At 34.1% G+C, this 25,103-nt stretch overlaps 2 protein-coding genes and 1 non-coding gene across 3 annotated transcripts; all 3 read right to left on the reverse strand.

Moving 5' to 3' along the window:
- Positions 1-297: 297 nt before the first annotated feature.
- On the reverse strand, positions 298-2,006 carry LOC117913012 (bark storage protein A-like). Its single transcript, XM_034827855.1, has 5 exons — positions 1,759-2,006; positions 1,568-1,635; positions 1,278-1,433; positions 914-1,165; positions 298-843 (listed from the first exon to the last, which is right to left on the reverse strand). The coding sequence occupies exons 1-5, from the start codon at positions 1,979-1,981 to the stop codon at positions 475-477; spliced, it is 1,068 nt and encodes a 355-aa protein (XP_034683746.1). The 5' UTR covers positions 1,982-2,006; the 3' UTR covers positions 298-474.
- A 2,137-nt stretch (positions 2,007-4,143) lies between these two features.
- LOC117912811 (tocopherol cyclase, chloroplastic) lies at positions 4,144-20,969 on the reverse strand. Its single transcript, XM_034827541.1, has 10 exons — positions 20,502-20,969; positions 19,820-20,064; positions 18,985-19,064; positions 18,568-18,644; positions 15,462-15,631; positions 8,062-8,159; positions 7,257-7,364; positions 6,006-6,122; positions 4,748-4,897; positions 4,144-4,562 (listed from the first exon to the last, which is right to left on the reverse strand). Exons 1-10 carry the CDS (start codon positions 20,786-20,788, stop codon positions 4,386-4,388), a joined length of 1,509 nt encoding a protein of 502 aa, XP_034683432.1. The 5' UTR covers positions 20,789-20,969; the 3' UTR covers positions 4,144-4,385.
- A 3,442-nt stretch (positions 20,970-24,411) lies between these two features.
- On the reverse strand, positions 24,412-24,493 carry TRNAS-CGA. The gene has a single exon. It is a non-coding gene; the product is annotated as a tRNA-Ser (tRNA).
- Positions 24,494-25,103: the final 610 nt, after the last annotated feature.

The raw sequence follows: 25,103 nt of genomic DNA on the forward strand, positions 1-25,103 counted from the left end.
GGACCAAGATTCCTTTTATATCATATCAAGTGACATTTCATCAAAAGTCATAAATGGATACTTTCTTCTAACTTATATAAATCTACCTTTTCCATTTCCATATAGTATTTATGGTATATGAAAACTTTAATGTAAATATATGATTTTGGTCCTTGTATCTTGTATGCAATTAATAAGTTTATAACCTTCACCATGACTTTGAATTTTTTCATCCACCTTATATATTTAATCTTTGCACATAGATTAATAGACTGTGACTTCATGAATCGTCAAAATACGGGAATTAGCTCAATCTGGTCTTGAAAACCACAATTCCAACAATTTCATATGAATTGAACCCAAATAGATCCATGGTTTTACGGCCATAACGACGGTCTTATTGATTCCAGATGACAGTGTCACAAAGTACTTATTTTCATAGGCTATGCATGCCTCATACTGGATAAAGACATAATTAGGAGCAACTCCATGAGATTAAGAAACAAAGCTGGCGTGGAAGCTGGCTGCGGACAGTTGCTTGATGAATTCAACCACAACAGTGACGGCATTGTTAGCAGCAAGAGAAGTAAAGGTAGCAGCCTCATTTGACTGGGCAGACCCACCTCCGGCCAAGTCGGAAATAGCCCGGAAGGCGATGAAGGCTACTCTCTGCTGCAGACAGATGAGTGCAACCGCTGCGCTTTCCATGTCCACAGGGCTTACCTGGAATTTATCGTATATGAAGGCACGGTAAGCCGCATTGTCTAGATAAATGCTTGCGCTTGTTCCTCTTAATACACTCACCACCTTTGGTGTCTCAGTCAAACATGTGGTTGAGTTCACACACCCCTCCAGCTCCAAAGCCTGAGAACCAAACATGACTTAAGTAGAAGAATGAAAGCTCTCTTGTTTTGTGAGGTAGAAAAGACCTTACCAATAGGTTTTGGGAAAGCTGAAAGTAGAGGGAGTCAACAGGAACCCAAAAGGCATGTTCCCTTTCCTCAGGAGTTCCATCCACAGGGAACACTTCCTCTGGTTGATACCAAACATTGTTCAACAGGTTGTCATAGGAACTGCTGCTGCTCACATTTACTGTATAATTTGCAAACTTTAAGTACCCAATCTCCCTGGTGTAGTCCCCATTTTCTTCCAAAGCTAGCTCATCCTCAGGCCCATCTCCATACCTCTGCCCCCATCATATAACTTCAATTAAAACCAAATTTTATACCCCAAACCCACTCACCCCTATTACCTTGAAAGTACAAGAAATATGAAAGCTCGAAAGTGGTGACTACTACCTGCCAATTCCAAAGAGCAGTATGAGCCCAATACTGAGGAATGGTGACATCCCCAATATTCAGAGATGGGTTTGCATTCCCAGCTATCCCATAGTGCACTACTCCTTCTATATCAAAGGTACTCAACAATAGCTGGGTAGTTATTCCTGCATTTATCTGCATTATAAACCCAAAATGATAAGGAATATATTCATCATAAAACTGCAGAAAAAAATAGAAAACTTGAAAAAAAAAATCATAATTAGAAGCTAAAAGAAGAGAAAATTCAACTTGAAACGAAAAAATAATACCATGCTCAGTCCTGTCATGACCAATATGACTTTCTTGTCAGCAATGGTCCCAAATCGAAACCTTCTACCTTCACACACAGAATAACATACATGCAAAAAAAATATGTGAAGTTAAACTAAATTAAACTAGGGTATAACAGAAAGTAGGTCTTTTTCATCGAACCCAAATCCAGCCAGCTAAATCTAGCTACCTGCAAAATCTATGGTTAGGTTACTGGCTGTGTAGTTTGGAGATTGAAGAAGAGGGTTCATCTCAAAGAGGTTAGGGATGACCAACCCTAAATAAGGTCCATTCCTGTTAGCCTCATCGATCATTTCTTGGGTTTCTTCTGGTATTAATGCACCATTTCCTTCTTGTGCATGAATTATCATTGCAGCACAGAGAAGCATCACAACAACTTCATAGTTTCTCATTTTCCTTAGGCTTGAGTATGGATCAACAGCCACGAACCAGTATTTATAGGACAAATATTGTATGTAATTATCTTATTAAATTTAGCAGCGCCAACCCATGTGAAAAGTATGCCCTACCAACTAAGGCATAAGTAAAATATGTATGAGAGTTGCATCAAGAATAGATTCTCAAGCAGAATATCATGTGGTTGTAGTACTTGTATACAACCTTGAATTATTGCATGAGCCATGATACAAATACAAACAAGGAGAGGCTATTCCAATACCTAATCCAGTGCTTGGGTTGTGTCTTTTTTTCGGTGTAAGTTCTTCCTGGAGTTTGGTAGGAATGTAGAATATGTGGACTGAGTCATCCTCACGGGATAGTAGTGGTGCCTTTGGACCACATTTCCTGGATTTTGTTAGGATTGTAGAATATGTGCTGAGGCATCTTCACGGGGATAGTAGTGATGCCTTTGGATCACATGGGAATGACTCTAGAGATGAAATTTAGGGGAAGTTATGAGTTCTTGAATCTCATTCATGCATGTTAATTTTTCTTAATTTATGGGTGAAGGAAATTCCGTGCTAATAATCAAGTTAGATATCCATTATTAACCACTACATGATCTCTCATAAGTTTTTAGAAGGTTTAAGTATCTTAATCTTATTTGTTTGTACTATTAATTAGCAAATTCAAGTTTGTTGGAAGATTGTTAGTAGTAACTAATCCATGTATATAAGAACTAGAACACTTATCAACAAGTGTACTTTTGATCTGCTCTATTTTTCCATCTGTTATATATCTTTGTGGTTTTCTCTCAAAGAGCTGCTGTGCATCTCTCCTCGATCCGTTTCCATGGAACTAGAAAGATCATCTTCTTCAACTATGCATCTTGCCTCCAACTTCACCCATCAGACAATGCCATCGATGAATCTTGCATTTACCGTTAGATTTGATAGATTAAATTATTTATTAAGGTGAACTTAAATGCTCAACATTATCATCATGAATGGTCTTGAGGAGATGATCCATGACAAGATCCCTACTCCTTCTCGGTACGTTTCTTGGTGACTCAAAGATCCCCTACTCCTCCACGGTTTCTTGGTGACTCAAAGATTATAAATGATCCATGACAAGATCCCTGTGACATCCCACATTGGATAGGGGAGAAAGTTTTTTGCGCTATATAAGTATGGACTCTTGTAATCTTGTAGATGTGTTTTAAAGCCGTGAGGACCCTTTTAGGTTAACCCCAAAATCTCATGGGACACAGCGGTCTGCAGGGGGGGTTGTGACATCTCACAATCTTGTAGACCCATTTTAAATTGGGAGCGGGTCGTTACACCTACACCTACTCCTTTCTTGTGACCCAAAGATCATAAATCCAAATTACATTATATGGTAACGTTAGAATATAAATTTCACCTCATGTATTGTTTATTCTGTAGTACAATGCTTTTCAGATCAAAACAAATAAAGAAAGTAGAATGAGGTGGAGGTGGTCCACAATGCTTTTCAGATCAAAACAAAGAGAGGAAGTAGAATGAGGTGGTCCAAGGATTAACGCACGTTTTCCTCACAGGCATTATGCCCATATCATATATGGAAATATAGCCCACAATAATAATGTAAACACTTGGTAGGCAATTACTCATTCTGCCATACCCAAAATTTTAGTGGGTTGAAATCATCATCCAATTAACGATCAAAGTCGTGACTTATTTGAGAATGGTGGAGTAGTAGCCCAGTGGGATGCAGAAGAAAGGGTACCGTAGAATATATATAAAGAAGCAAGATGGTCTTCAAGTGGGCAAGTTAAAATATATGTCCAGAAATACCTGCACTTCACCTTCTCCTATTTCCACTAACATTGGAGATATTTCCACTAACATTGGAGATGATTACTTCGAATCTTGAAATGAAAAAGAAAAAAATAAACGTTTTATAATTTTGAATCGTCTCTCCAACAGGTAACACGTGAATGGTGTTTTAAAGATTATAATATAAGATTTGAAGAAATTAACCTAAATTTAAACTTGGAGATACTACGGATATATTCAAAATAATCACATATGCAGATTTTTACATCAAAAATAACGCTTAATATATATATATATATATATATATGTTTTTGGCGCATATTATATATAAAAGGGCAAACTTGGCCCAGTGGAGAGTGTAGGTGTCGGATGAAACTTTTATCAAGGGTTAAAATCCCTCAGACATCAAAATAATAGCTTATTATTCAGTTTTATATCCTTGGGATATATCGAGGCCCATCGACTCACGACATTTTAATCCCTGTCACAGTGACTTTTTTGAGTTGGATATCAAATTGGTCCCGATCCCTCCCTCGTGATAATCCATAAATCACTTGATAATTCATCAAAGAATAATAGAAGGCTTGGCGAGACCAGACAGCTACAGGCCAGGGGGCTTAAAAAATGGAGCCAAACCAAATATCGCATCTTCATCAACAGGAACCTGAAGAGCAAGGCGAACAAGCTCTGGTGCAGCAGTCTTGCCTTTCCAGGTGTTGAACCACGGTCCTCCCCCAACTTCAACTGCAGCCATGTTGCTTGTAACATCCAAAATCATCTTCAAATCAACAAATATGGAAGGTGTGAGTTTAAGCTAAAACTATAGACTATTACTTCAAAGTTGATTAAAATTAAACATGTTGGCATTTCTTAATCCCACAATTTTAACATTTTCTTGTAGGTTCCTTGAGGCTACAATCTATGAAAAATGGATACTTGGGAAGTATGAACAATGCAACAGACCTTTCCTTTACTGCCATTATATGTTCGTTTCCATATTTGCAATTTTAGTGCACCAGAACAATTATCTTTGCAGGCAGGAGCAAGGCCAGCTTCCGTGGTAGGGGCACGCAATGTAGTACCTGGATCCTTTGTTGTTGCCACTAATTCTACCTGCCCAGGAGAAATAAATCCCTTCCATAAATAATACTTACAACCTCAATGCATCTTATCATTTTGAAATAAGGCTAGCATTAGGTTCTACAAATATTTCCTAATATAAGAGCATGATTTACATTGTAACTCAAATCGTAACCGCTTAAATTTTTTGGAAAGTTGATGACTCAACATGATATCCAAGCTCTGGTTAACTACAGGTCTCAAGTTCAATTCATTCCTCCATCTATTCATCTGTGACCAAAAATTTGTGATTCATCTCCTTTTAGGGAAAAAAATGAGATGGGACAGGACAGGTATGGTACAAGACATAAGAGACATGTGAAATTTGTGACTTGTTTGTCTACTTATCTCTCCACGTGCAAACAATAAGAAAGGTGTTAAGAGTATGATACCTGAACATGAGGGGCATATGAGGGAGGTGTTCATCCATAAGCTTTTAGGAAAAAAAAATTGTGACCACAAATTTGTATCATTGTTAACTCAACATGATATCAGAGTACCAGTTTTTTTTTTTTTTCTTTAGGTAATCAGAGCACCAGTTAATTGGAAGTCTCAAGTACAAGTCTTTCTCTGTCTATTTATTTGTGACCACAAGCTTGTTTGTTTTTCCCTATGTGGGCATGGGGTATGGCCCTATACCCATACATGAGGAGCACATGAGCGAGGGTGTTAAGGCATTTAACATAATGTAACCCCAATCCTAAGAGCTTGAGCTTTTAGGAAAATTGGTAATTTAGCAAGTGAGCTCTAATCAACTAGAGATCTTAAGTTTAAGTCCTCTCTATTTGTGTGGTGCAGCCTTATACCCTTACTTGAGGAGGGGATGTGAGCATGATATATACAATGTAAACCTAAATCCTAACAACTTCAACTTCAAGTAAAATTGGCAACTCGACACCTGATGTCAGTTCGGACTTCTACTTAAGTGTACTAGGCTTCACTTGTTCAAATGAAGGCATACTCTTCTGTAAGGTGAGACCCCATACCCGCACATAAAGAGGGGTGTTAGGGCATAATATATATTGTCACTTCCAGAAGCAGTTATTGTGATTTGTGTACTGGAACAGAGGAACAAAAAAGGAGTCAAGATCTGCACAGTTACCATATGTGATTCATTCTCTGCAGATATGTACCAGTAACCCCATTGATTAATTTCCCAGCTAACAACTCCATTCCATGGCACAAATTCATAGAAAATTCCATCATAGTGAACTCCAACCTGCACCAGTTAATATCATTATATACATACTTGCGCATTAAGAGAAATATGATTCCAACTAATGAGGGACCTGAATACATGGAGAAATACAATTCCAACTAATGAGGAACCTGAATACATGGTTTTCTTTATTTATCCAGAAACAGATGAAAAAAGGATAGAGAAAATGATAAAGACGTCCTCCAAAGCGATCAAATCATATTTCATAGGCAATATAAGATTTAACACTAGTTATTAAGATATGACAAAAAGGCATGTTAAGAATAAGAGGTAATAACTTGATGAGAAGGAAATTCTATAATACAACTCTTCACTTTGCCTACTTTTGCAACTCCTATATGGAAAAACAAATGGAGCCACATGCACAGCATGACTTTTTTCTAACTGCAACATATTACATTTACACCTTAATTATATACAGAGACACCCTATTTTTTGTTTTAATCCAAAAGACTGATTATTCATGAATTAAAAGTGCATTTGACACTGATTCTAGGGAGTGTGTTTAGCCTTTCTAACATTTGAAAATTTTTATTTTTTAAGTATTAGAAATGTTAGAAACACTTTTCAAAATCACTGCTAAATGCGCTCTAAGAGTGCATTTCGGAGTGATTCTTGGAAGGGTTAAAAGCATTGCCTGATGGTTGGAAGCACTTCGTTACAAAAATTAGGAGTTTGGTAAGGTTTCGAGAGTTGCTTTTAGAGATTTAGAAAATCACTCAAAATGATTTTTAGACTTAACATTTGGTAGATGCTTCTTCCAAAAATAACTTTTTTGTTATGTATCTCCTTACCAAAAACACTTTCAAACATTTTTTTTTATTTATATCCAAACACTACCGATTCTTCATAAAAAAAAATTAAAAAATAAAAAATAAAAAAGAATTGATAAAAGGGCAACAGGCTAGAGGTGCTTTTGTAAGAATCACTCCCAAATAGGCCTAAATTTCTTTTTCAAAGCAGTACATAGAGGAAATTCACATCCACAAAGACACTTTTATAATAACATTTTCTTTATTACTTCCTTGTCTATATCTTCCTATAATTACCATATATTCCTTTTAGATAAGCTTATTCAATATAGATAAATGAAATTAGAAGAAGGAATAAGTGGAAAGCAGGGTGGAAAAGTACCAATGCAGCATTTTCAAACACTTCAGTCAATCCAGGTATTTGCCTCAACCCACCAGCTGCAGTCAAAGAAACTTCTCCATCTGCACCTTCAAAGACATTGCATTGGACCTGTAGTAAGACAGCAACCATATAAAGGTGCAGATAATTGTAAGGCATAGATAGTTGAGTAGTGTATTTATTGTGGTGATTACATCAAGGAACCGCATGGTATCTTTTAAAGAACCAAATAGAGTACAATGTCTTTCTAAAGAGATTCTGCATAATAAAGTAACAAGACATTGTCGACCATATTACCTGAATGGAAAAATAAGACAGTCAAAACCCATTGCCAATTATGGAGTCTATGCACCTTATTGCTATATATCTAATGATAAATCTGTAATTCTGAAGGTAAAAAGAGTCATCACGCTCTTTCTATAAGAAGTGTTGCCTTCCTGGAAGATATCTGAAAGGCTTTAAACTTCAAGGTAATTACAGATCAAAATTCAGGGAGACAGTGATAAGGCAAAGAAATTTACCCAAAAGGAATTTACCACGTCCAGTTTGAGATAGAGATAAAAAAGTGAAAATTTTAAATAGGCAGCATTCATCAAGATGCCAGTACAAAAGCATATTCATTGACCAAAGGACTTTTTCAAGTTCCACTTCCAAATACAGAGGACAGATACCTTCGGTTCCCTTTCTTCAATATGTATTAAGTTGGTGGAGAAATGCAATTGGTAAAGCTGCTAAACCTAGTAAAATATAACCAATGAAACAAGCTGAACTGTTACTTCAATGCGTTGAGAAAAAGACGAACACTCACCCAAAACCATTTTCTTGGGAAACCTCCACCCCAGTTCTTTTCTGAATAAGAAGGGGCATTTTCAAACTCATACCTTTCACCATCCCACTCTATCCAACCTGGGATCAAAAAATTCAGAGCTTAAGTATGTGTTCTCCAGAATACATGATCAACCCAAAAGAAAAATACTTGATGGATTTAGACAGCTTGTAGCATAGCTAACACCGATTTATGAAGTACATTGAGAATTTCATGGGGAGAGGTTAGTCTTAACTAAATCCAGGTATAAGCACTGCCAGCATCAGATTGACCAACAGTAGGGTGGTCTTCTCATTCAAAGTCTCAATCAGAAAGAGTTCTTCAGTTTAATAATCTTTCTGCAACGTAACACTATTTCACCACTTCATGTCAGATGTCAAAATCAATGTAACTTCCCAATAGTGCCAAAAGTACACTTTCAGGCATTAGAGATCTGTCTTCAGACATCAAAACAATACTAAATAAGATTCAATAATCTGCTAAAGCTCATATACGCATTTCTTTTTTTTTTTTTATGTAACTTATCATTCTTTGTGTCAATATTTAGGATTTGAATCTAGAACTTCTCACTTCACGTGAAAGCCTCAGATCTTGGTAATTGGGAAATCCTAATTGTTAGAGCATAATATACATCGTGCACCCAAATCCTAACAATTTAAACTTTTAGAAAAGTTGGTAGCTTTGGTTAACTGGAGGTCTCGAGTTTGAGTCTTTTTTATATTTACGTGATTTGTCATGTGATTGCTCACTCAAGTCCTCCCAATATTTTTTTCATGTGATTTTTCAAGGCATGAGGCATAGCCTCTGCGTCTTCTTGTTTGTCTCTATCCAAGTAGGGGAAAGTTACAAGTAAGGGTGTAACTTGGACGGATTGGCTAGACCCAACCCAAACCAACCTAATGTTTGGGCGGGGCTTGGACAATCATTTTCAATATTCATGTTGGACTTTGGTTGGGTTTTTCAACCCGAGCTTAATTTAGGTCGAGCTCAGGTCAAGGTTCAGACAACCAAAGCCTAACCCAAACCTGATTTATTGTTTTTACAATATTCGTTATATATATTATCCTATATAATAATATTCATTTTCTTTTTAGATTTTTAAGAAAAAAAAATATCAAATTATATTATATTATATATTTTATCCTTTTTTTAGAAAGATATATAAATTTATTTTTGCATTTCTGTTGCTATCTTGAAGTTTCTCCTATTTTCTATTTAAATTTTCATATAAATATATAGAAAAAAGTTTTTTAAAAAACATTATAGATGTGGATTTTGATTATACAACCCAATCAATCCAACCAACCTGACTTTAAAGAAATGAGATTGGGTTGGGCTTGGATTGAGTACCTTAGGTTAGAGGTCGAGTTGGGTTGAACTTAGGTTGATTGTTTTTTAATGTGGTTGGGGTTCGGGTTAGTCATCAACCCGCCCAAGTTGCAACCCTAGTTATAGGAGGGCATAATATACATTTTAAGTGATTTATCTCTCCACATGCATGTATGGGAAATTATGTGAGAGAATGCATAATATATGTGCAAGTATGAGAAAGTACAAAAAAATTCTATGGCATAGCCTTTTTGTCTACTTGTCTGTCTCTGTCCAAGAAGGGGAAAGTTACTGAGGCATAATATACATTTTGAGCAATCTATCTTTCCACATGCAACTATGGAAAAATTATTAAGAGAATGGAAACATTATGTTAGAGAACGGGAAAATTTATGTGGATAGCCTTCTCATCTACTTATCGATCTTTGTCCAAGTAGGATACAGTTACAAGAGGGCATAATATACATTTTAAGCAGTCTATCTCTCCACATGCAAGCATGGAAAAATTATGTGAGAAAAGGAATAATACGTGTGCAAGTATGAGAAAGTACGAAAAAATTATGTGCATAAGGGCATAATATATGTGCAAGTACAATTTTTATTTTATTTTATTTTTATCAAAACGTGTAAGTAGAGAAAGTTAAATAAGGGCATATATATTTGATCAATCTCTCCAAGCATTAAGTATGGGAAAGTTACATGAGAAATGGCATACTATACTATACGTGCAAGTGTTGGAAAGTTATGGGAAGGCATAATATACATTTTAAGCAGCTCCACATACAAGTATGAGAAAATTACATGAGAAGGCATAATGTTTTTTTGATAGACAAAGAGAAGAAAATTGATTAAAACACGCCTAAAAGGGGGCGCTCCCCATGTACACAGGCAGTATACAAAGAAAGTCAAACCCAAGGCCACAAAAACAACAACATACTAAAAAGGAAACAGCTAAACTTCAACCCCATCACCCAAAAAAATCAGAAAGGAGAGATAGTCCAAGTCCATAAAAGGTTTAGACCACTCTAGAAGAGACCGAAAAAAAAGGTTCCTTAGACTCATATCTGACATTTTTTCCTCTTGGAACGTTCTTCGGTTTCGCTCTCCCCAAATGCACCAAAATAGACAAATAGGCGCTAATCTCCACACTGCTTTCCTTTTCTTCCCTAGGCCCTTAATTTTCCATTCGCCTAGCAAGTTTCTCACTGAAGCTGGGAATACCCATATCACCCCAAAAGAAGACAACAATGAATTCCATAGTTTCCTAGTCTTGTCACAATGAATAAGGATGTGGTCCGCCGATTCTTCATTCTCTTTGCACAGATTGCATCTATTAACCATAGACCAACCCCTTCTCATCAACAAATCAATAGTAGAAATTTTACCCCAAACTGCTTCCCAAGTAAAAAAACGAGTTCTCAAAGGGGCATGTGAACCCCAAACCTCTTTGGCCGGAAAGAAAGGGCTATTCTCACCCTTTAAAGACCTATAATAAGATTTAACACTAAACTTTCCCCTCCTCTCAATCTTCCAAACCAAGAAATCCTCCCCTTCTTGAACCTTTACTGCATAAATATGTTCCAGAAAACGACTCACCTCCTCCAATTCCCAATCTTGAAAGGATCTTCTAAAGTGCACCTCCCAAACCCCACTACCCCCTCCTTGCCTCCCCCAAAGATCAGCCACTGCAGCAGAATTGTTTGTTGCCATTCTGAACAGCTGAGGGAACATATCCTTCAGCTTAGAGTCTCCTACCCAAATGTCTCACCAAAATCTAGTGCTTCTGCCATTGCCAATATGAATTCTAGTTCTAAGAGAGAAATCCTCCCAACCCTTTCTAATGTCTTTCCAAAGACCCATCCCATAAGACTCTCTCACCTCTCTAGTGGTCCAACCCCCTTCCTTCTCTCCAAATTTACCAACAATGACTTTCCTCCAAAAACTCCCTCTCTCAAGAGGGAATCTCCAAAGCCATTTACCGAGCAACGCCTTATTGAAATCCTTCATATTCCTTAACCCCAATCCTCCATACCTCTTGTCTTTGCAAACATCCGCCCATCTTACCAAGTGGATCTTCCTTCTCTCCTCCGTATCTCCCCACAAAAACTCCCTTTGAATTTTCTCCAATCTGAGTCTCACTTTTCTTGGGATTACAAAAAGCGACATAAAATAGATGGGGAGATTTGAGAGAGTGCTCTTAATGAGAGTGAGACGACCCCCCTTAGAAAGATACTGTTTCTTCCACGTAGCCAAATTTCTCTTGAATCTTTCCTCTACAACATCCCAGACACTACCCAAATTGTGACGAGCTCCAAGAGGTAACCCTAGATAAGTAGTAGGGAACTTCCCTACTTTACACCCAAAAACTGCGGCTGCTCTGTCCATATCTTCCACATCCCCCACCGGAATAACTTCGCTTTTCTGCATGTTAATTTTTAGACCTGATACCAATTCAAAACAATAAACAGCCCACTTCCAATACATCAGCTGATCCCTATTATCCTCGCAAAAGAGAAGTGTGTCATCTACAAACAACAAATGGGACACTGAAACCCCTTCTCCACTTTGCCCCTTGACCTTGAATCCTCTAATAAAACCTTTCTCCTCAGCTCTTGAAATTAAATTGCTAAAAGCTTCCATTATAAGCACAAACAGATAAGGAGATAGTGGGTCTCCCTGCCTTAGGCCTCTAAACGTTGAGAAAAAATCTGTTGGAGCGCCATTCACTAACACTGCCATTCTCATAGTTGAAATACAATAAAAAATCCAATTTCGCCACTTGGGTCCGAAACCCATTTTTTCCAAAACTGATAGGAGGAAACTCCAATTTACGTGATCGTAAGCCTTTTCAATATCCAATTTACACACATAACCTGCCCCACCATTACGTTTCCTTCTATCGCCTCATTAGCTACCAAAGCATGGGAAAGTTAGGTGAAGGCACAATCTACATTTTAAGCAACCTACCTCTCCATGTGCAAGTATGGGAAAGCTATGTGAGAGATGGCATAATATACATAGGGCTTCTTTATCTATTCAGTTATTTCTCCACGTGCAAGTATGAGGCCAAACGTGAGGGAGGGTGTTAGGTTGATACGAGGAAAGGAGGGCATGATGTACCATGTGATCTTTTATGAAAGTTACATGAAGAAGGATATGACATATAATTTAAGCATGCAGGTATAATGCATGATACACATGTATAAGGCATGATATACATTTCAATACTTTAGGAAAGTTACGTGAGGGAGGACATGATAAATATTTTAAGTGTGCAAATATAGGATCTCTTTGTCTACTTGTTTGTTTCTCCAAGTAAGGGAAAGTTACATGAAGGAGGGCATGATATTACATTCTAAGAGTGCAAGCAGGGGGCCTCTTTGTATGTTTGTCTGTCTCTCAATATGCAAGTATGGGTCACATGTGAGGAGGGTCTTAGTATAATATACATTTTAATCTTTTAGGAAAGTTATGTGAGGGGAGGAAATGATATACATTTTAAGCATGCAAGCATAGGACCTCTTTATGTATTTGTTCGTCTCCTTAAGTTAGGGACAGCATGATATGCATTTTGATCTTCTAGGAAAGTTACGAGAGGGACGACATGATGTACATTTTAAGCATGCAAGTATCACACCTCTTTGTCCACTTGTTTGTCTCTTAACATGTGAGTATAAAGCCACATGTAAGAAAAGGTGTTATATTATGATATAGATTTTAAGCATCCAAGTATAGGGTCACACACATGAGGGAGAGTATTAGAGCATGATATACATTTTAATCATTTAGGGAAGTCACATGAGGGAGGGTATACGTTTTAACTTTTTTAGGAAAATTGCTAGCTCAACACTAATGAGAAAAAACATCAAAAGATAATAGTTTGGAAAATTACAAAAGACAACAACAATATCTCTTTCATACACTTGTTTTTACTTTGAACAGACTGAGCGTATATTTCAAGCAAGAATGAAAAAATCGGAGAATTTTAAGGCCCAGTTTTCAGATATCAGCAATCAACAAAACTAAAGAGATATTTGCATCGTAGTGTTTCACCATTTTTTGGTGAAAAAATGGCCTAAATTATACGGCTTAAGGTGATTTTCAGAAAACATTGGCTATATATAGCCGATTTGTTGAAAAAATATCCCAATATTTAGCAATTTTTAAAAAAATCAACACGTTCATCAAGAAAATTTGGATATTTTTGTTAGGACTCCTATTTTATTAGTGTTACTATATCTAGGAAATATGTCAATTATTTAGGATTTATCACAAAAATGAAAAAAAAAATGGACACATTCAATTTTATCCAAAATAATTTATTTTAAAATGGATCTCATGTAATATATCCATATCTAACATGGGTCTCACACCCATACTCATGTCATATTGTGTTAACAGGAGTATTTTGGCTGAAATTAAAATGTCTATGCATTACAATTTAGAATAATCTGAAAACATATTTATTAAAATAAATCTTTTTATTTAATCTATACTATGGGTCGCACTTCATATTTTAATGAAATTTTTTATTAAGAAACATCAAAAAATAGATATATGAAAATCGAAGGTAAAAATTTGGTTACAAGAATGAATTTTAAAATTTTAGTGTTAAATTATGGTTAAAAAATAAATAAAATGTCTAATTATAAAATAAAAAAAAATCAAAACTCACTTCAATAAAACACATATTTTTAAAAGAAAAGATCATAAAAATGATTATTTTATAGAGACCCCTACAATTTTTTGGAAAAATCAATTTTTTTTAGTTTCATGTAAATTTAATTTAATTGTATATAATAATTTAATTTAATTGTACATGGGTGCTTCCTTCATTGGTAAAGGAGACACTTCTGAGTTAGCATGGGTCTTTTGTTGGTAAAAAAAAGGAAAAAGTTGTGGTGGGTTACTCCTCTATGTCTTTTTTGAACAATTTGGAAGGAAAAGAACAGTAAGACATTTAATAACAAAGAGCATTTTGTACAAGGGGTGAAACTTTCTTTTCTTTGTGATATTTGGGTGTGGTCCAAATTGTTTATCACTCTTGGCCCTTCTTCTACTGCAGATTTTGTGGATTGGATGGGCTCTTGTTAAGGGGTGTTGTGTTTTGTTGTCCCTCTTTGTTTTTTGTGGCACTTTTAAGCGCCCGTTCTATACTTCCTATGTACTTTGGGGCGCTTTTTTGGCGCTTCTATCGTTGAATATACGTTTTCTTTTATCCATAGAAAAAAAAAATCATTTGTACAATTTAAATTGTATATATATAGTTTCAATAACTTTAATTTACCTTTTTGTTCAACTTAAATATAATCCCATTTAAAAATTAGTTTAATATTCATTTTAATTTAATTGTTTAGCTAGTTTAATTTAAATATTAGTTTCATAGTTCATATCATTTAATTTAATTGTGATATTAAGTTAATTGTTTATGAATTATAAATGTGTGAACTTGCATATATTTTTTATGTTTAATTACTTTAATACTTCAATTTGAATATTAGTTTGATATATAATCTAATTACTTTATTATTTGTATATATTGTTTTCTTAAAAAAGACTTCACTATGTATATTGTTGATTGTTTTATCATTTCTTAGGGTTTTTCCAATATTTTCATCCTATTGAATTTTTCTTTTAGAATTACTATCCAATAATTCTTTAAAATTCAGCCACCAATATTCCACAAATTTCCAATTTTTTCATCCTTGATTTCAAGAACATATTCTCTGATCCATTTGGTCCACAGTCTACAGTTCCTTCTGTTATACCCCAATACTCAAATATTGAACTTACAGATTCTTCAACTAAGGATGCATATAATGATTAGTAAATTAGTAGGCACAGCTATATTTTAAACTTTTTAAATGCTCTGCCAAAACAGGCTTCCATTTACTGCTTTGATATTAAAAGGCTCACCACCAGATTCGATCCAATAAAAGGATGAACGACATAGGCAATTCAACATGACAGTTAACTAAGCAAAAATTAACATGAAAGCAAAAAATTAAACAAATCAAGTGTAAACCACTTGCAAAATGGAGATTAAGCAACACCTGTTGAGAGTCCTCCCGCCATGCATATTTGCCAATGGGGTTCAAATACAGGAAAAGCTGCAAGCCAGCCAGCTGTGGACTTCTGTTTAGACCCAACATTACCCCAGCCATAAATGGGGCGAGTACTATATTCCCACCGTGCAGTCTTTACAGTATCCACATAATTTGATCTGTCATTTAAAGTTATATCAAACATATAAGGATCAGACAAAGCTTGGCATTGTCAAAGATGTATATGTCATTCTGAAAAGTAGTTTCAGTTGGTTTGAAAAAGGAAACATATCATAAATGGAACGGAACCACAGAATATTCCAAAAATTGAGTTCAAGTCAGGTCGAGTCCGTTCCATGTTGGTATTCTAGACTACTGAGGGACCTTTATGGGAAAGGACTTTGGCAATGTATTAGCAATGGATGAGAGAAATTCTTAATACTTAAATGCTATAGAGTGTGGGATGTTGAAATGGAGACATTTTGGCATGATACATGTGTGCGGAATTTCCTTTAAAGGAGACTCCCAGAGTTGCTCAGAAAAATAGAAAATATTGTGGCCATAATAGCATCATCTATGCCGGCGAGGAATAATTGATTGTCCACAATTTTTGGGTTGATTATTAATAGTTTGTCTTGAGGAGGTTTAGTTGCCTTCTCATCTATATACATTTCCCCTTTTATCTGCTTGTAACTTGCATGCTCCATGTACTTGAATTGTGCCTCCTTTGGTGTTCTTTACTGATTTGATTGCTTGCTTGCCTTTCAGAAAACAAATGAGGCTTCAAAAGAATTGTTAGTTACATGGTCAAACATGAAAAGATATTAACATTGTAATGACCCGCTCTTAACCATGTAAATATTGTCCACTCTAAACCCAAAGGGTCCTCACGGCTTTAAAACGTATCTACAAGGTTAAAAGGAGACCATACTCATATAGCACCAAGAATTTTCCCCCTTATTTGATATAGAATGTCACAAACACCCCCCCCCCCCCCCCAATGCAGACACAACGTTCTCGTTGTGTCCCATAGGGATTACGACAAACATCCTCTATAGGGCCAAACAAACCCCCACACCGAGGTCGAGGATCAGCTCTAATACCATTTGTAACGACCCGCTCCCAACCATGTAAATATCATCCGCTCTGAACCCAAGCGAGCTCTCACAGCTTTAAAATGCTTCTACAAGGTTAAGAGGAGTCCATACTCATATAACATCAAGAACTTCCCCCTCTATTTGATGTGGGATGTGGGGGTGGAATTGTGGTTAAGTGAAAGTTGGATTATGAGAACAATAATAATAATAATAATAGTTTCTTGTATAGGTTTTAATTTAATTTAAGTATATAAAGAAATAAATAGTGAGGGTAAGATTAGGAAAGTTGGAAACTCACTAAATTAATTTATTATTGCTTAGTAAGTTGAAAATAATATTGGGTGGTGATAATATTAACATGGGAAATTAATTAGGATCCCTAATACTAAATAAAATATTTTTAGTATTGTCGAATTTATATCTTTAGATAAATAATCAAAAATAAATGTTGCGTATGATATTATGTTAGGTGAAGAGTAGACTCTTCAAGATTATTCTTCAAGATTTTGAGTGCTTCTTTTAGGTAATGGAAATTAATGCAAATTTTTATAAAAGAAAATAATTTTATTTTTATATTGTATTTTGAAATGTGTAAAAATATTATTTTTATCTTTACACATGGATCAAATATATGTTTTGTATGGAAAGTATATTTGAACATTTTCTTTGTTTATGAAAAATGAAAATTGAGGAGATATGATGTTTTGTTTTGTAAATTTGAATTAATGACAAAGTGTTTGACTCTGGATTATATGGTCCTAGTCAATGGGTTATAATAGTTGATATTATATGGCCCTAGTCAACGGGTTATAATTTAAACTAATTATTCAATTGTAAAGTCTCACCTAATTGGGCACCATTTGTAATACGATAACTAAAATAAAGATATTTTGAATATATTTGATTTGGTTTTTATGAGAAATTGTTTTGAAATAGATATGAGAAAGTTTTGTTGAAAAGTTTGAATGTATTAGCATTTTGAATCCAAAAGTTTTTGTGAAAATAAGTATATGTCATATCTCCTATTTGCAAGCATGATTGAAAATGTTTGATCCATGAAACTGTATAATGTTTTCCTTATTGGGCTTTGAGCTCATCCCCCTTTGTTGATAATCTTTCAGGTAACCTCAATTCGGGCGAGGAGTGATCGTTAGGAGAGAAATTTGGCTTTATTAGGACATTTGTTTAAACTCTCTTTATTTTGAACATTGTTTAGATGTTAAAATTTAATTCTTGTTTGAATTATTTCGAGTTTGGTGTTATTTGGACAATAACACTTTGGTTGATGTATTAGTTTTTTTTAAAGTTAATACTTGGAGATTTTAGAATTTTGTCTTACTACTCTAAACAAGAATTTGGTCATTGATAAATTTCGAGTTACAATACGAATGTTTGTGTCATTTCCACTTTGAGCCTTTGGTATTGAGGTGTGAAATGACTATCATGCCCTTGGAGTGGTTTTGGGACGTGACAAACATACCAGAGAGCTCAAGAACCATGTTCCAATGCAGTGGATTTAAGAAAAGAAAACAAGGTGAAGATGAGGAACCAACTCTATTCAATAGAATTGATAATGCCATCAGATACAAATATAGATAAAAATGACTAGCAGCCCTCAGTGAATAAATATTAAGGGATTCTTCTTCTCATTCCCTGGCAAGTGAAATATCAGAACATGCTCGAGTTTATAAGAACGTGGAGTTCAATAACATATTGTCAATCAATACATCAAGATGTGATATGCTGTTATGGTTGTTTGAGCCAGACCTAATTTCGAAATTATATTTGATGTGTCATTCATGGCCACTTTTTCATGGAAAATGGTTATATAAATACATTTCATTCATTAAGCATTAATATATAGAATTCAGCAGTATTTTCCTATTTTTCAGTTTATTAAAGAACAGATCTAAGTGTACCTTATAATATAGAACAGGATACAATCCATAGGACAATATTCCACAAGCTTATACATGAGTCAACAACCTTTCTTGCAAGTAATGAAAGAGAAGGCATACCTGCCATCGTCACGGATGAAACCTTGATGCCAAAGTGGGGTGACTTGGAAACCTTCTATCACTCTTCTATTGAAATCCTGTGCAAAACAACATATTAAGGTAGAATAAAAACTGAGTTATAACCTAGTAACCACCCATTCCATACAATTTTTAGAAACATAGAATACGATCTCCAGCTTGGTATTATCAGTAACCTGGCAGAAATTATCAATTTTGAGGGGAAAATTGAAATTAAAAAAAAAAAAAAAAGAGAGAGAACAAAAGGCTTGCAACCATCAAAGTCAAAAGGGTATCTACAGAAAAATTTCTTCAGACTGATTATAGACAGAATACTACAGGTTATATAAAAAAATTGAAAAATAAATTAGTTTCAAAATGCGTATGGATCAAGAGAAGAATCCAGAGAAGCATGTAGACCTCAGGAGGGACCTCCTTATTTGGAGGCCGCGAGTCTTTTCTGCCAACAAACGTATGCCCCAGTATTAGCTCATGCCTACCTACGAATTAAAAATATACTGATTAGCTATCCAAAAAACTGCAGTTAAAACATTTAAAACATTAAAATATAAAATGAAAGGAAGAGAGGCATACTTTCGACACAACAGTAGCATAATCAATCTGATGATACATCATTCATAAGCTAATCAAAATGCACCAAGGAACAACTACTAAGAAAAGAGGGACCAGAAGCTAAGAAAACCAAAGGATCATGTAAGGAATAAAGAAAATATACATTATGTACAGAAGAAATTATTGTCTAGTATGCATAGAAGGGGGGAGCAGGAAATTAATTAGATTATGTCAAATTACATGCATGATGCCTAAAAAACTTAAATGAATGTCTAAACACTGAAGCGACTTATTCTGACTCAACCATATTAACTAAATTTCACATAGTAGGTGGTTTTTTATCATATTTTTTGATGGCCTACTGCCAAACAGAAGGTATCAGACAAAAAAGCACAGCTGCAGGTAGCTTCTTACTACAACTCCTGCATTAATTTCAGTTCTGGGAATAGAGAAGTTCTAAACCATTACTTTCATGAAAGTCAAAAGCAATCATGAACTCTTCTTCGTTTCTGATCCAAAAAAAAAAAAAAAAAGCAATCATGAACTCCAGTTGCTAAATTGTGCAAAAAAATGGCATAACAAAATCAACTGTTAAACTTGATGGCTTTTATTATCAGGGACCATTATGAATGTCCCTGTTAAACAACAGCAATAAGTTAATAGCACAAAATGGTAAACATACATCCCCAAAAGTTAGTAGATTCTTCTGAGAATTGACAAATATACTTGTCATCGGCACCAAGAATCTGAGCCCCAACTCCTGTAAATCGAGGACCATATTGTAATTCTTCGAATGTCCCCAACTTCTTCCGAAATGCAGGATTCTCCACAGAATACATAAAGCAGAAGCTCTGCTTCTGTTCTGGTATTGAGACCTTGAAGTACCACCCCTCAAAAAACTGGCGGGGACTTCCATCAAAATGGTACCTGTCCCAGAAAATCCAAAAGCAGAAAATCAAACTATAAACATTTGCCTTCAGATGTCATCGTGCATGTATCTAAATCATGAGCTCGTAGAGGAATACTTGATTTATGTCTCTATAAAGCAATAAACCTTTGTTTCACTACTATAAATATATGTATAGAACAGATATAAAAGTACAAATTTCATCATTCTTTTCACCGTTCCGGATCCGATTAAATAAAAAAAACTGTGCGCAATCAAGTAAAATGCAGCTCTGCTAGCTCAGTCCACTCCAAACCTTTTTCAAGGAAGAATTATCCATAGAAACAAACCAAGACCGAACAGAAAATTCAGAATAAAAAAACTCCACATCAATTAGAAAATGCCAGAAACAAAAAAAAAAAAAAAAAAAAAAAAAAAATCAACCAAAATAGAAAAATAAGAATTCAGTTCGATTTACCCGCTGTGTGGAGTGCGAAGTTCTCGATTGGAAGGCGTAGGCACATAAATGGGACTCACAGAACCCAAACTCTCGGTCTCTCCACTCTCCGCCGCAGAAGAACGGTTACCTTCACTTGTTGAAGTCGAGTTCAATGCGAAAATCTGTGAGCTTCTTCGAAGCCTCAGCTTCAGAGGACGGCATGGAGACCCGATCAATCTAGGATTCCACGAAACTCTGAAATGCGAATACGAGTCAACGTGTTGGAAAACAGGAGCCCGCCAAATAGAGTAAGTGTTTGTTTCCATGGAGAGTTTAGAGAGAAAATGAGAGAGAAATCGGAGACTAACTTCAGTGCACACCAAATGAGAGTGAAAATCACAGAACTAGGGTTTTTTTTTTTTTTTCCTTCTTCTTCTTCTTTCTTTTTTTTCTTGAGAGAAGAATTTTCAGGGATGTGAGCTCCGTAGAACAGGTGGCTGAGATGAAGCGGGAAGGTTTAGGTGGTAATTAAAATCGCCGTGGGAATGAGCTGTCAGTTTATCAAAGAAAGCGCCAAGGCGAAGCACAAGTGTACAACCGACGTTTACCTAATCGGCAGTTTTACCTAATTAAAACAAAGTTTACCAAATTCGAAATAGTTGAATGAAATTGTGATCACTAACCGCGGCTTTATGAATATATATTTTCAAAAAGAAAAATTATATATATATATATATATAGAAATAATTGGTAGCAATCCATCCATTAGAATAAGTTACATTTTTTTTCCTTTTTGGAATAAATAATAATTTAATAAAATTTATTTGAATATTTAAGGATGTAATTTTACAAAGAATTCAAAAGTAGATGCATTTCATATTTTAACATCTTGCAAAGTATAATTTCTAAGATTATTTGGTATTTTGAAATATATGAAAGAAAAATAAATTTTTAAATATTTTTTTCTATTTAATTGTTTAATTAAATTAAGAAAAATAAATTAATATGAAAAATGTACTAGCTTCAAACTTTTCTATCATTTTCTTGAAGAAAATGTTGAGGAAATTTTTTTAATATTTTTCTCTCTATTTTTCTTACAATTTTTTCACACACTAAAAGGCATCTTCTCTCTTTCTTTTCCTTTTTTTTTTTTTATCAATTTTTAACCATATTATGGTTAAATCAATTTTACATGTTATGATTAAAATTATTATAAAAAAAAATGATTATTACTATTTTATTCTATAAAAATATAAGGACGCTTTTTTAACCATATTATGGTTAAAGTGTAAAAAATATTGTCATTTTTTAATTTACAAAAATATAATGACTATTTTTAAATCTTTATTTATTTTGAAAGGGATATAAATATTATTTTTTTAAAAAAAGTGTAGCTACCTTTCATTGAGGAAATATTTGGCATTAAATCTTTACTCAATGCTCTACCTAACTTCAATGATGAACAATCTCCAAAAGTAAATTTGAACTACTGGTTTATGTTTATAATTTGTATCATAAGAAATCCTTCATCACATTTGGAATATGAATGAATTTTTTTAATCAATCCACCAAGTTAAAACACGAAAAATAAAGAGTTTATCTTTATTTTCAAACCAAGTCGTTTCAAAATAAAATTTAATTTATTAAATTATGGTACAAATAAATATGACAAACAACATATGATCGAAGGAAACATTAATAATTAAACTTAGGCTGTTTCAAAATCCATTTATGATTAAAAGCAAAATCCTAGAGGATACATCCCTTAAATTAACATTTTGAGGCTTTTTTAATGGACATGTGATTTCATAAAAAGACAAAACAAAAACACAGAAATTTTGGTTTTATTTTGTAACTATTTTTTAAAATAACTTTTGGTTTTTTAGAAGAAAATATGTTTGCTAATAAGAAAACAAAAATTATAATATTTTTCAAAGAATGTTTTTTTAATTGTTTTCACTTGTTTTCTTATAATTGTATTAAAAATAATTATAAAAATATAAAAATAATTAAAAATAAAGCTATGCATATATATTTTTAAACATATTTAAAAATATAAGAAAAAAATATTAATAATATTTCAAGTTCCCAAAAGATTTTTTTGGCCTCATTTAGTCATATTTTCTAAAAAAAATTATTCTTTAACTTAAAAATAGTTTTTAAAAACAAGTTTCAGAAAATATGGTTAAACGAGTCCATATTTTCATTTTGTTTTTAAAAACCGGTGAAAGCAATTCCTATTCATTCTCTATTTTACTTTGTTTTTAAATATTATTTCTACACAATATTAGAAATTTTTAAAAATGGTTTTTTATTTTTAAAAACTATTTTAAAATCACACGACCAAACAGACTTTTATAAAATATAAGAAAATAGTTTTCAAAAACTATTTTTCATAATTTTGTTCAAAAACATTTCCCAAACGGAGTCTACATATGATTTTCTTTTTTACTTTATAAATTCTTATTTAATTATTAATAAAATAATTTTCTTTCAATTATGGTTACCAATATATTTCATTACTTCATAAATTCTCATCTAAGCATCCAATCTCTCTTACACACATAATCATATTTCTCTTCATTTCTCTCTCAATCTCTCTTACACACATAATCATATTTCTCTTCCTTTCTCTCTCTCTCTCTCTCTCTCTCTCTCTCTCTCTCTCTCTCTCTCTCACATGATTATAACAGGGATTACACATAACCATAGGGAATATATATGACTTTTCTTTTACTTAATAAATTATTGTTCAAGCATTAATAAAATAATCTTTTAAGAGAAATTTTATACACACGATTACAATAGTGATCACAAAAAATCATAGGAATCACTCATAGTGTTTCTCTTTACTTTATAAATTCTTGTTCAAGATAGCATTAAAAAATAATCTTCGAATAAAACCTTAATATGAAAAATCATGGATCAGTAACCGAGTTATAATATCACATAAAATTTCCTTTAATATTCATATTAATCATTCACAAGAAGTTGAATCTCATGATTAATTTTCACATACACAAGTAATAAATTGCAACACAAGATTTTGATATCATATGTAAATTAAATTTTCTTTAATATCCATGATACAAGTTTCAACCATTACTAAACATTCTCTAAAATTGATGAAAATTTCTTAAAGTAAATGAAAGGACAAAGGAAAAATGAACCTTTATTACACATGGTTATCAAACATTTGCAGACCAGTGACCAATCAGTGTGTTCACAACCCATAATCTCCTGTCAAAAATGAACACAACCCACTTCCAATATCCCATAATTGGATTGATGGCATGGCACAAAAATTAAAGTTGAAAGATCATTGTGCCTCTTTGCTTGCAATTTGCATGGCAAAATGTAGATATACAGAAGAAGCTTACAGGCCTGGAATCTTGGCAAGCTTGAAGGCTTCAATTTGTTGGATGGGATGCATCAATACTCTGACTTTAGAAGCCACACCTTGGAACAAAGGCTTCAAGGCCAAGACGATGGTGACAAACAAATGAGTAAGGGCCAAGAGGATCAGCTTACAACCCAGTTGAAGATTTGCCCATAGAGTTCCAAAATACTGAGAAAGCAGTGAATATATGTGGCAGGAATCGATGAGGAGGATGGAGAAGAGGGTGAGGAAGAATGAAAGCAAGAGGGAGATCAAGGTGAGGAAGAGGAGGAGGAGGAGAAGGAAAGAGATGAATGAGCCATGCAGAAAGGCAAGGAGGATCAAGTCTAGGTTGGGTACCATTTGGGGAGATAAGAGAGGGAAAATTTTGGGAGAAAACAAGGTGACTTTTTTTTGGGGGGGAGTGGTGACTGGGGGAAGAGTTTGAGTGAGAAGAAAAGGAGAAGAATGAAGTGAGTTGCACTCATTCCATGCTTTAAATTTTAATATTTGTGCCAAAACTCAGGCCAAGAGACAGGGGGAGAGAAGAATTAAAAATGAAAACGGATGCGTCGACAGCAGGATTCGAACCTGCGCAGGCAAAGCCCAACAGATTTCGAGTCTGTCTCCTTAACCACTCGGACATATCGACTGCTTGAACCTATAATAATTATTAAATTAATTAATAAACTAATCATTTAATTTAAGTTCTGAACTAATTCATGGTTTGTTTCATGGAAGAAGATAGAGGAAAACGAAGGAGGATCGCCAATGTTGTTGGAGCTTGTTATTAGAAGGTGGGCCTAATTTTCTTTCTTCTTGTTTTGAATCTCTATAATCCACTAATATACATATAGAAGGAAAAGAAGAAAAATCCGAGGTTGAGCTTTTGACCCCTTTACACTAAAAAATTGTATGAAAAATTTAGGGTTTATTTGATAACTATTTTCAAAAAGGATTTTTCATTTTTCATAACAGAAAAAAAAAATGGTTATCAAAGAATAGAAAACATGGTATTTTCAAAAAACCATCTTTTATTTATTTTTTAAAGATAGTTTTAAAAAATAATTATACAAATATGAATAACATTAAAAATAAAACAAAAAACAATTACCAAGCATAATCTTCTTGACTAATTTGGTTCCACAGAGAAAATCATTTGGACATGAAACAAAGTAAGCCCGGTCTACCATTTCTGTCATGTCATTCTCCTCTTATTTTTTCCTTTGTTTTTTCTTGGGTTCTTGAATCCTAAGGGCCCT

This window comes from Vitis riparia, chromosome 4 (assembly GCF_004353265.1).
Source record: "Vitis riparia cultivar Riparia Gloire de Montpellier isolate 1030 chromosome 4, EGFV_Vit.rip_1.0, whole genome shotgun sequence".
Lineage (NCBI taxonomy): Eukaryota > Viridiplantae > Streptophyta > Magnoliopsida > Vitales > Vitaceae > Vitis > Vitis riparia.